This window comes from Arachis hypogaea, chromosome 19, assembly GCF_003086295.3.
Source record: "Arachis hypogaea cultivar Tifrunner chromosome 19, arahy.Tifrunner.gnm2.J5K5, whole genome shotgun sequence".
Lineage (NCBI taxonomy): Eukaryota > Viridiplantae > Streptophyta > Magnoliopsida > Fabales > Fabaceae > Arachis > Arachis hypogaea.
Genome location: NC_092054.1, coordinates 120,835,209 through 120,848,780, shown reverse-complemented (window position 1 = coordinate 120,848,780; position 13,572 = coordinate 120,835,209). Strand labels below are relative to the sequence as shown.

Below are 13,572 nucleotides of genomic sequence, written 5' to 3'. Positions count from 1 at the left end.
CCAACTGGCCTGGGATTATCAATTGAACACTCACAATCAAGAGTCTCCTTGAACATAGAGCACTTAGAGTTGTCAACCCAAAAAGCTCTCTGTTACAAAAAAAATGATTCAAGGATCAATCAAAGAAACTTGCAAAAGGGTCTCACAATATCATCCAAGCCTTAGCTCTTAGGGATACTTCCTTCTTAAGAATTCAAGATTCATTAAGAAGGAAGAGAATTAGTGACACTCACATGGTTTGCTAAACCCCACTCCTAAGAAGGACATGAGATTCAACAATGATTCAACCCCCTTTCAGCTAAATCAATTCCTTTTTTTTCCTCTTTTGCTTGAGGACAAGCAAAGTATTAAGTTTGGTATTGTGATGCATTTGCATCTTTGATATTTTTCTCTTAGAATTTTATTCAATAAACTAAGAAATTTTGCAAGATAAGCAGTGATTTCATGGTTAATTGAGCAATACTTTAAGTTAGTGTTTATTCATTGATTACAGGAGAATTTGAAAGAGAATTGGCAAAAATTAAAGAGAAAAAGGAAGCCAAGAATCATTTTGAGCAAGAAGAGCAAGATAGAGAAGCAACTCAGAGAGCTCTCTAGACTAAATAGAGAGCTCCCTGGACACAAAGTGTTGAAATCAAGCTTCACGTGCAACGTAGGAGAGCAAGCGTGCCACGCCAAACCAACTATGCACTCCCGTGACACAAGACCACTTGAACGTGGGACGTGAAAGCATTGGCGTCCAACACCAAGATGGAAGCCGTGCGTATACATCTCCCATGTGTACGGACATGTTGCGAAATATGCTCAGTCGTGCGTACGCATGACCCCCACTTCAACGTGGGACGTAGAAGCATATCCACGGGACATGAAGAAATCAACATGGGACGTAGGCATGTCATGTGTACGCATCTAGCATGCGTACGCACAACCAGGACGAAAAGGGATATCATGCGTACACATGTAGCATGCGTACGCACAACAAGAGGTTTTTGAAGTGTCATGCGTACACGTCAGGCATGCGTACGCACAACACCTAGTTCATGTGGAATGTGGGTTTTTTAATATGTAATGCCATGGAGAAAACAGTGGCCAAAATTAAGGGAAAAACAAAATCACGTACCACGTGAGACACTCTACATACAACGTGTGATAGCCAAAGAGTGAATTGAATCAAGAGTGGGCTCTACGTGTAATGTGAAGTACCCACGTGCCACGTGAGACTCTGGCTACCCTCCAGGGGACTCAACTTAGCAACTAAACCTCCAATTCTTCATCATTTATATGGTCAATTGAAGGCTCAACTTAAGCCTAATAATCACAGCAATTAATAGAGGATTACAAGGAAATAAGATTTAGAGCTTTGCTAGAGGAAAATAGCTATGAAGAAGATTTGATTTTATTTGAATTTTGATTCTGTTTTAGGTTTTGAATTTCAAGTTGTTTATGGTTAGGATTTAAAGGGAGAATTCACTAACGGATTCTCTTCCTCTCCCTTCTTGGGCACTTTTTACTTTTCATAATGTTTGTTTTTCTCTAAAGACACGAGCAACTAATCTCCTTGGTTAAGGTTAGGAGCTCTATTGATTCCTATGAAAATACTTTAGCTTTTCTACCTTTGATTTATGCATATCTTCTTAAAAAAAGTTTTCGTTCTTCATCCAAAGGGTTTGAATGTGTTGGGAAACAATTCTTCTCTAACTTGAATTCTTTTAATTTCTTTGAAAAGTTAATTAATTGAATTAAGCTTGAAAACTTATTCTAACAGTTCTTAAGTTTTGAAACTAGACTTGATAAGTGACATCGAATCAACTATGGGAGATTCTTATGAATTGTATGGCGTATAAATCAATGAACGTGCCTTAACTTTTTTCTTAAGTAGTTGACTAAGGAATTAGCGATTAATTACGTTAAAGAGAAATTGATTATTAATGATTTTACATGGATGTATCTTTGCATGATAAAGGTGGAAAGTTAAAATATTGGTTCGAAAGTCTCAACATCTCTAAAACCTTGACTCTTTTAATCATATCATCTTTTCAATACTCACTGTTTGCCTTTGTTTACTTCATTGTTTATGTTAAAGCTTTCTAAAAACCTAAATTGTGGTTGTTTGACTAGAATAATCAATTGACTATTGCTTGCTTAATTTGTTAATCCTTGTGGGAAGGATAACCCACTCTCGTGGTATTATTATTTGATACGATCCGGTGCACTTGCCAGTAGTTTGTGGTTTGTAAAATTTGCATCAATATTATGCAATGTATGAACATCTCAAAATTTATTTGGTAATCTGGTGTGATATACTAGTATGAGTATATTACAAACATGTGAATGATAGAATCTAAGTTTTCATGTTTAGTTGGATAGTTTTTGGGGGAATTTTATTCAGTTTCTTTATACTTTTCTACGTTGATTGCTTTCTTTTGCGATTCTCTTTTATAATTGCAACTAGTTGCAAATTACAAGATTTCTTACCCATAATACGAACATAATTATTAACCTATATTTGCTTTGGTGCTTTGACATGTTTATTAGTATTTCAGAGATAAATTAGAGATACAAGTAGAGAAAAAAAGCATGATGAAAAAGGAAAAAAGACTAACAAAGCAAAGTCGACAGCCTTGTTACGTCACACACACGAATCCACTTCACGCTTGCAAGAGTTCACGTGGATGTGGATTTTCCGTGCTAGCGAAGGCTTGCATACACGAGATAATGTTGTGTATGTGAGATGAATTTCGCCACATTTCACATTAATGAAATACGTGTCCCAAGACCCACTGCCCCTCCACTAATGTGGCTTCTGAAGATAAAAAGGGAAAATTCAAAGGGATGAGGAGCTAAGTTTTTATTAGGTTAGTTTTAAGTTTTAGAGCAATTTTAGAGAGAGAAACTCTCCATTCTCTGTAAGATTTTAGTTTTCTTCTTTAAAATTAGTCTCTAAGGTTAAAATTTATTGTTAATTATTTAAATTTTCTACATGATTTAAGTCACAAAGTTCATCTCCTTCGAGTTCTAGTTGCTTTATACTTTATTTTCATAATACTTTGTTTACGTTTATGAATGCTTAGCTTGTTGATTTAAGTGTTTATTTAAATTTTATGAATGATTATCTATTAATTATCTTGCATTTATGTTTAGTTGATCAATTTTTATTTTTTTGTTCAATTTGAGTAAAGTAGATTTTGTTCTTAAATATTCTAATGTTAAGTTTTATTTGTGCACTCCAAGTACTTGGTGAAATGTCTCTAGTCATTATGAACTAGAAATTCTTATTTTTTCCTCATGGATAAAGCTCAGGAGAGTCTTGAGTTATGATTGATTATATCGCTAATACGTCTCTTTAAGAAAGAGTCTCTTTTGAGTTTTTTTTTTCATAGATATTTTTTTATTTTCTTATGCTAATTTTTTCTCTTTTTGGATTCTGTAACACCCTACCACCTAAAGCTTTACGCTTAAGTCGTAAAATAGAGATGGTGTGGTATTATGACCTTTATAATAAGATATACATGTGTATAATAATTGAAAGAAAGTAATATACTAGGAGCCTTGAAGAATAGGTAAAATAAAAATGCGAAAATCAAAAGCGCAACGCTAAAAAATAACGTATCTTGCGTACAAAGAAAGCTATAGTCCACTAACATATATATGCAGAAAACATGAGTAGGAGGGTCAAGAGTACAAAATAACAAGCTCCTAACTCAGCCTGCGAAGCTAAGGCTGGCCAGAGAATATTTACATACATATATATATACATAACCCAAAGCCCAAAATACATATATAAAAACCCTAGTTCTCCATATACCTCTAGAAGGCATAAAAGTAAAATAAGCTATCAGGAGAGTTCTATACACCAAAACAAAGTCCCAAAAGATGCACTTCACTACAGAGCTCCAGACGCCTAGCGAGGTGTCTCTCGACCTGCATCTGAAAAACACAGAATATTCGTATGGAATGAGAACTTAGGGTTCTCAGCATGATAAAGGTGTCACGTACATAAGATATAAGGTCCTAGGAAAGCCAGAGGCAATCCTAGAATGCCGACACTCAGATTATAAAACTTAAACGACTTAAAATAGAAACCATAAGCGGGTGGCTCTCTAGGGTTCTAACTTAACCAAACCGAACTAAAAACCCCTAATCTATCCGCCTGTCCTCCGTTCCTCCAACTTCGATGAATTCATATAGACAAATAAGCTGACAATGGCAAACACAGGTAGAATACAAGTAATACAGTTAACAAGTATAACAATTAGCATATTAACATCACTTAAGTATTCCTAATTAATGCACAAACAATCAACTCAAACAATATGCAAATGATGCATGCCTGTCCTATGGCTGATGAGTCTCATCTGTCGGTTATCAAGCCAACCCGACAAGTCCGGCTGCTAAACCCTGGACTGTCCCCTATCGTGCATCCCCAAGAGTCTATTCATAGCTTTTTCTTATATAAAAATTTGCTTATTGGGAGTATCCTTTTTGGAAATTTATACGTGCCCGGTCACCCTTATGACATAGGGTCAACAGAGTATCGAGTCTCAACCTAGAACACATGGTGGCAAGTCATGGTACTTTACCCAGAAAAATTCGTATCTCAGATAATTTAGTGCATAAGCAAATAAACATTCATAATCATTTATAATCATTGCATAATTATTCTTTAAATCCATGGCATCACATATACTTCAGTTCTCTGCGTTTTTCATACATACTTCATCATTTTTCAACCTTACTTCAACCCTAATAAGTTACCACCTCTTCGTAGCTTCATCTTATATACTAGACATACTATTAAGATCTAGGGCTAAAAGAATGAAATTAGAGGTTTAGAAGTTCGAAGTTTAGCTTTAAAACACAAAACTTATATTTGGTGAAACCGGAGCCACGCGTACGCGAGATGCCCAACTCGAATAGGTTGATCGCGTCGTATGCAGGTGGTCGCGTACGCAAATCCTCAAAAACCATTGCTCGCGTGCGTAGGCACCCTGCTCGCGTACGCAAGCTTTGCAGAATGCAAAAATGCTTAATGCTGCAGAATTTTCAGTTTTGCACTCTAAACTTCCAACGGCCATAACTTTTTCGTTTTTAAACATTTTTCATCCGTTCTTCAAACGGCGTAAATTTCACGGACCCAATTTTTATATGAAACAAGTTTGAAATAATTTGAGGGTCCGGAAGCCTAGTTATGGCTCACCGAAGTTCAACCGAAAATCCATTTGACACAAAAACCTCAAACCTCAATTTTCATTAAAAACTAAACTCAAATCCAACCTCGTACACATATATTCAACATAGCAACATACCATAGCATACTAACACAGTACTAAAATCCCCATATCATACCACGATCAATCATGCTTCAATATTACACAATTTTACATCTAAATTTCTCACTTTAATCAACAAAATTATCAATAATCCATCTTACTTGCATAATTCAATATCATCAACTAGTAAATCATTGTTTAATCACCATTTATCATCCTATTTCTACCATAACAATGATCTCCAACACATGATCAATCCATATCATCAATCACTATCACAAGTACTAAGCATACAACATACTTAATCATTCCAACCTATCATATGGTCCTCTAGCCTAAGTTTTCACACAAGACATTATATATTATATACGAGAAACCAAAACCACACCTTGGTCGATTCTCTCGTATAACGTAAGACACCACCAAAAGGCACCAAACACAGCCCCAAGGATCCAAAATCTCCAAAGCAATGACACCCAAACTCCACCAAGTCTCCAATGTTTACAATCAAGCTCCAATTTACATATACACACACCTAATTCACATTTCAACATATATATCCAAAACTTAATACCCAACACACAAAATCAATGAATTAGCTAGAGTTCTAGGATTTTCGCCTTACCCAAGCACCAAAAAAGCAAGATTGAACATTTTTCTCAAGCTAATTAAATCCTATAACATCAAAGAGCCAAAATCTCAATACCACTCTATATAATTTTTAAAATTTTGGAAAAGGAGAGGCTGAGAACGAGAATGAAGGATTCTTACCAATTTATGCACCGGGCTTTGTAGAGTTTGACGCTGCGAACGTGTGGCCGCAAACGGTGCGGCGATCGGATCCTGAAGTGAGAAGATACGGTGATTTGAAGTGGAATCAAGGGTTTGGAACATTCTCCTCTCTTCCCTTGGCTTGTTTCAGCGTGCCTTTGCTGAATGGGAAAGAAGATGGGCTCTTCTTAAGTTATTGGGCTGATGAGTTGGGCTTTGGGCCTATTTTGGATCCGGTTCGGTTCGTTCGGTCTAATCTTAAGTCGAATTTTTTAAAATTAGTGTCAAAATTCTTATTTTAATTAATTTTATCTTATTAAACTATAAAATTCACATTTCTAGTCCCTTTTATTAAAAATTAATTTATTAATTAATTATTCGCTAATTTTACGGAATTTACAGATTCACTAAGAATCAAACTCTAGATCTTTTGAACATAGAGATCTGATACTATATCATGATACTGCTTCTCCTAAAAACTTAAACTAATCAAATGAGACAACATAAATTATTATATTTCTAACCTACTTCATTAACTTCATGATTAATGAATTAGAGTAGTTGAATAATTAATGTAATTAACATGATTTTAATTATTTTTACACGTTATTAATGGTTGACTTTTTAAGATTTTATTATTTAAGTTGAGAAAATCTAATAGACTTTTTATAATATTGTAGGTTAACTTATTATGATAACTTTACTCAAATAACATTAATATCGATCATAGTTTATGACTAATGAGATTTATAAATAAATAAGGCTGACCCCAACAACTCTATAGTGTTTATGACCTTTTTTCTATATTGTAATATTATCGTTATGTTGTGCTATATGACTGCGAGTCTGCGATGTTGTTATATATAATACATATATGTATGTATAATTATGTATGTTTACTATTGAGCAGTGCAGCATTTGCATATTTTTTTGTAACATTTGGCTCTCCATAAAAACAAGAGCTTCTAGCATAATAATAATAATAATAATAATAATAATAATAATAATAATAATAATAATAATAATAATAAATCGCAAGAGCTTCAACCAATTATACAAGAGATTTTTTGTATAGCAATACTTTGATTTCCAAGTTGGGTACAACTCTTAGATTATTTATCTATTGCATCACAATTATTATCGACATCATTTATCTTAAATTAAATAAATATTTTTACTGAGAACACTAATAATAATATAAAAAAATTAATTAGTAGAAGTAGATTTTTTCTATTAATGTATCGCCTTTATTTTTAAGATTTACCATCAAAATATCACTTTTTAAATTAAAACTAATTATTTAGATGTTATTCTTTTTATTTTATTATAATCAATTATAACTAAATATAAAATAGCATATTAAATGTCATCCTAACTAAAAAATAGCATTTAGATAATAGTTTTAAAATAAAAACATTTTAATAATAAATTTTTTAAAAAAATATCACATTAATAAAAGAACCGACAAAAATGAATATACACCATAAATTAACATAAGTATACGCAGCATATATATAAATAAAAGATAATTATACATTAAGTATACACCGAAAATTAACAAATAAAATTAGTGATTAATATAAAATATATATTAAAATAAAAATTTATATTAAAAATAAATTAAATAATACATAAATTTATAAATAAATATATAATAATTAATTTTAATAATTGAATTTTACGATGCACATTATATTTTTTTAAAAAATTATTAACATTATTGAGCGTTACATGTATGCATCAGGTCTTGAATGTTGAATCATTTGGATGAAGTGATTATTTACTCACCATAGTAGGTACAAAACAAAACTCATTTAGCTAAAATTGTTATCACTAATTGGTTGTGTTCTTCTAATGTTACCAATGCACTTAAGCAACAGAAGCTATGATAACTAAATGGTCCCGCCGTCACGTGCGAAACTTCGAATAAATGAAAATACGATAATGCTAGGTTGAGAATAACTAAAATCATTAATATGAAATTTATAATTTATATATATAATATTTAAAATTATATATTTATTATATCTAATATTATATAATTATTTTAATAATAATTAATAAATATTATTTTAAAAATAGAAAAGAATTATATGTAAGAGTAAAAAAGGGTGTACAAACAAATAATAATAATACCTAAACAATTGCTTCAATCTCTGCGAGGAAAAAAAAACTAAACATTGCCACATAAGAGAACTACTTATTCAAAATATAACTCTAAAATTATAAATGTGCAACTACGCATAAATGTGAAAATAATAAAATCAACAAGAATTTTAGTTGAAATATTTCACCAAATACGAGGGTTGCTATTTTAAATAGAGAATTTCTGAATTTCAATTGACAATTTAACTTTTATATGTGTTAAAAGAGTTTTATACATTATTTATAAACTTATTTAAATGAGTACGTATATATAAAAAATCAGTTATTTATATAAAATATATATTAAAAATAACTTAAAAATACATGTATTTATATAAAAATATGTAGTGTTGATTTTTGGTGTACATGATTAGATGATCGTACCAAATATTTTACTTTGTCAATACTCAACACCTTAAAATTAAACTTAAAAGAAATTCAAGTAAACTCCACAGGAAAGGACACAACTAGGAAGGGAGGAGCAGTGTTAGTTCGGCATTTTCGTGGGTGTATGAGGGAGGAAGTGACACTGTTTATAAATGAAAATGTTTTATCTGTAAAAAGAAAAAAATGACCTAGCAAAGACTTTAACTGTGAACAAGCCCAACGGCTTTATTTTATTTGACTGAATCCAAATTTCAGAGACAAGAGAATACAAATAGTGTGGTACGCAACAAGCTAAGGCACAAGGCATAGTGTGTCACTAGCTAACATAGACTTACATAAACTTTAAATCTCAAAAGCATGTATAATTGATGATGATAGATATATAATCTATTTTATTCAATGCTAAATGAAAGCAAAGCCAGCTGAATTTTAAACTTAATGAAGTTATGGTTAAAGATACTCGATCACAGGACCAAGCGGTTTGAAGGCGGATGGGGGTATCATTGCTGGTCCTTTACCATTTTCAAACGAAAAAGCATTATCAACATCCTCAGTACCTATATTCCCATGGCAGCACTTGAAGGTCACAGTTTCGATATGCATCTTGCGGTGGCATGTCGGTTCGGGGCACGTATATTGGATCAGCCCACTAGAAGGAATGTTATCCAATCGGAGCTTCATACAAGGCCGAAGCGCTTGCTTGGCGAGTTGGACATAGTAATAATTGCAGATAGCGGTGCTAAAGCCGCCAAACCCCGATATATTGGGTTGCCACCAGAATTCGAAGCCCTCGAGCACATTCACCATCACTTCATTGTACCCAGTTAAGATTACATTCTGGCCGTTGGTCACGATGGCCCATCCGAAGTCCAGAGTTTTCATGGAGAGAAGCATTTGAATGTTGCCCAAGTTCATGTTGATGGTTTCAACATTTTGAGTGATGCTGAGGAGTGAGTACTTGATGCTATGCCAAAAGTCGGCTTGAAGGTTTTGCTCAATTGTTGTAAGGTTACATTGTACAATGTTTGTGTTTGTTCCTTCCAGGCGCTTTTCTATACCATCAAGATGAACACGAAACTTTTCAGTCCATTCGCTTGTTCCTCCGTAGAAAAAGACGTACTTCTCTTGGCTCTGACTCGCGTGAATATAAAGAATATTAGACAAGAGAAAGTCTCCATAACTAATATTGTACAGCTAACATTACAGCCAACATTTAATATACGAAAAAAATTATCTAAAACTCTTAAACATAAAAGTATTTAAAACTCAATTAAAAATAACATCTGAAATTTAAAACCAACAAAAGTTTATTTTTAGTGAACTTTATACTAAACTCGTTTGACAACTTACTATAACTTTAGTGAGCATATTTGTAGTGTTCTCATGTGTCAATGATATGTACATACTCTACGCAAATAAAAGTAGCAAGGATTGAAAAGTAGTAGTTCTTACCGTGACCCATGTTTGAATAGGAGGAAAAATTTTAAATGCTGCGGACCAAAACCAATTCCATGGTTGAGAAACAACAGTTGAGATGGTAGCAGGATTGAACGGGAAGGCTTGTGTGCCCCACAGAGTGATCGCGTCCAGTGCATTTTGGTTCAAAATATTTGCACAAGCATCAAGCACCACCACAATAGGTTTACCTCGGTAATTCCACACTTGTTGCAATGCTTCGTAACCTTCTATGGGTAAGTAATATTCCACCACATACCATGATGGCATCGTAGACTTCAAATTCTTAAACCTTTCCCTGATTTCAAGGGTCCAATCTTTCACAATAGGCACCCACACAATCTTACCCTTCTTGTATCCGTGAATCGATGTTAGAGACGTTATCTCATGGTCAATCTCAAGACCAGAAATGAATAAAAACAAGTTCTCTGTTGCTATTAGTTCATCCAGGGTAAGCTGTCCATTGACGAACCAAATTACAATTAGAAACGACAGAAACATAAATTTGCAAATCTATATATAACACACGGCATGGTGTTGAAATTTTATTATTACTTTCGCACTAATTACCAGTTCATTGGTAGCATTTTTGGCAATTGTATTACCAGGATTATCAACATTCTTGGGATAGATTAGAGCTTTGAGGAGTTGCCAAATTCCTACTGATGAAGGATTTTGTAAGACCTCTATACGCCAAATTAGATCTTGCAATTTCCCTGCAATACAAATGAAGATAAACCTTTGAGTTAGTAAGTATAGATTTAATAACGAGAAATGATTTAAATTTAATTTTTGTATTTTTATAATTTAAAAAATAAATGTTAAATTTCTTAATTAATTTTTGCCCGAGTTACTAATAAAGTACTAGAGTGTGAAAGTTGTACTAGTAGCATTTATTTATTTATTTATTTATTTATTTATGTGTGTAGATAACGTAACCTTGTTGGATTCTGATTTCCTGCAAATAACTTTTCAATTGAGCCAGAATATCATTGAGTTTCTGAAGAACCCAAGAATACTCGATCTGCTCGCTCCCCCTGATGAGTCAATCCAACATATGAAAGTAGAAGTTTGATTGTGGTAATATAGATTTGATTTTAACCAATATAAAAAATATAATGAGAGAGCAGCTCGGATGTTAAAATTCGGACATACGTTAGATTAGCACAAGCAAAAAGGGAGAAAATTGCCCAATAAGCGTAAAGAGCACGAGGATCGTTGCAGAGAGTTGGAAAATGCTTTAGAGAGTATGATGATCTGTTTGCAAAGAGCTTCTCCAATGTGATGATCCCCTTTATGAGTTGCAGTGTAATTTTAACCAAATTACTTGTAACATTTGAAACCGATTGAGCGGGCAGAATCCCCTCTTTTGCAAGCGTGAACAGATGCAGCTCAAGCGCGTTCTGCTTCTGGCTCGCTTCCTGTGCCACTGTCAGTCGCAATGGCTTTACATAGTTCAAAGCAAAAGCAGAGAGTGCTATCACTGCTTTAGCATCCCATGCGTAACTCCTCAGCTTCTCAAGAACTCCCACCACTGACTTGTGCGCATTTGATTCGTCGAACGAGTGGCATGTCATCTGTAATAATTATCCAATGTCATTCTAGTATCCGTATACTAAGCTATTTAAAAATATATTTTTAAAATTAAAATAACATTTTTTAAAAAATATTATATGTATATATTATGGTGATTATGGTAGTTATGATATTTAAAAAAATAATAAAAAAATATAATTTTAATTTTAATAACGCTTTATAACCTCTGATTCACTATAAATATAAGCATACTTAAATTCACCATATGATTATAATGAACCATCTTAAATATGTAATAATTTTGATTGGCACCATACAATACAATGAGCTAAGTTATTGTAAAAGTAGGTAATTAATGAGTTGACCTTGCAAGCAATCTCGCTGAGAAGGCTGTAAGCTGGCTGGAGAGCAACTTGAGGAACCTTGTTTTGCCCAAGATCGAGGGTCACTTGCTGAAATAATAATAATATTCAGAAATAAACAATAATATAAATATAGTCACGTTAAAATGCAGTACAATGTTATAATAGTTAGTTAGTTATGAGGACCTGGAGGTCAAGAGAAATGGTTGAGGTGCTAATAACAATGCCAGACAGAACATTGAAAAGAGAATCGACATCATAGCTGATTGCTGGAGCGCCATGGATGGGGCTGATGTTGCAAGAGATCAAATTATCATTAGGCACATTGAATGGGTTCAGCGGGCATATTGGAGGAGCACAATCGGCTGGGAGGTCTGGAATAATTGCAGGATGAGGGGTGGAAGTGGATATGAGTGGAACTCCTGGACGAGACTCTCCTGGCTTCATTATTCCAGGGAATTGAGGGCTTCCGATTGTGTTTGACATTATCACAAAACTCAAAAGAGAACAAGAGTTACTTAGCGCTCTCAGATTAATTAAAGAAGCAGAAAAAAACCAACTCTTCTTAGCTTGTGCGGTTTTGGTGTGCCTCTCCTAGCTGCATACCTTATCCCTATTTATAATTCTCAAGGGGTTACACTTTTTACACCCTCTTTTAATTTTCTTTAATTTGTAGGGTCTTAATATATATAATTAATGACAAGTGTTCCGTGTTCACACTCGCAGACCCAGTTAAAAAATCTAGCATTAATCGATTACTCTAACTAATTGATGTCGGCCAGCATCTTATCACTTGATGTTTTTAATTAAGAGGTTGGAATTTGAAGTCTACTTTGCTATGAAATGTACTCATGTATGATCAATTGTTTATTTTTAAGTGAGAAAAGTTTAAAGGTAAGCAGAATTTATTATATTTTGTTAGTATTTTTAATTATTAGTCAAATTTTTTTTATTATAGTAATTCATTAACATGTTTTTAGTCTATATTTTTAAATATTAATAATAAACTGTTAACAAAAAATATATAATAAATTCTCTTATCCTTAGTATTTTTTTTAAGTGAATAATATATATATGCGTATCAGCGTGTGTGTTTGTTTGTTTGGGGGAAAATATTATAAAATTATTAGAATTTATTATTTTTAACTATTATTTTTAATTATTAATCTAATTTTTTTAGTATAGTAATTTAATAATATATTTTAGTCCAATTTCTATCCAACTATCTTTAAAATAAAGGATAAGTTATTTCTTATAACATGACTAATAGTTATTGGATAAAACTAATTAGTTTACTATGTAATAATAAAAAAAATATATAAGAAATAGAATAAATTTAAGAAAACATAAAAATAAAAATATTCAATAGTCAACAAACATGTTTGATAAGTTTTTTTTAGTTAGTTATTGATTGAATCTTATCATTTTTTATGAACCGTATAAACGAAAAATAAAAATTACATTATCAAATAATAAAAAAAAAGTAGGTGTTTAAATACGATTGAAAAATATTTTTTTTTTTTGGGTTAAAATCATAGCATCAAAATTTAAGTTAGATAATAATTCATTCATAAAATATATAAAAATAATTTTATCAAAAGATGTACCTTAATATATTAATAAAATAACATTTTAGCAGTTTTAAA

At 32.4% G+C, this 13,572-nt stretch overlaps 1 protein-coding gene across 1 annotated transcript; it reads right to left on the bottom strand.

Annotated features, from left to right (window-relative positions):
* Positions 1-8,772: 8,772 nt before the first annotated feature.
* LOC112777424 (protein SIEVE ELEMENT OCCLUSION B) lies at positions 8,773-12,583 on the bottom strand. The gene is made up of 7 exons (XM_025821791.3): positions 12,113-12,583; positions 11,930-12,016; positions 11,184-11,605; positions 10,968-11,065; positions 10,599-10,744; positions 10,026-10,484; positions 8,773-9,704 (listed from the first exon to the last, which is right to left on the bottom strand). Exons 1-7 carry the CDS (start codon positions 12,410-12,412, stop codon positions 9,024-9,026), a joined length of 2,193 nt encoding a protein of 730 aa, XP_025677576.1. The 5' UTR covers positions 12,413-12,583; the 3' UTR covers positions 8,773-9,023.
* Between the last annotated feature and the right edge of the window lie 989 nt (positions 12,584-13,572).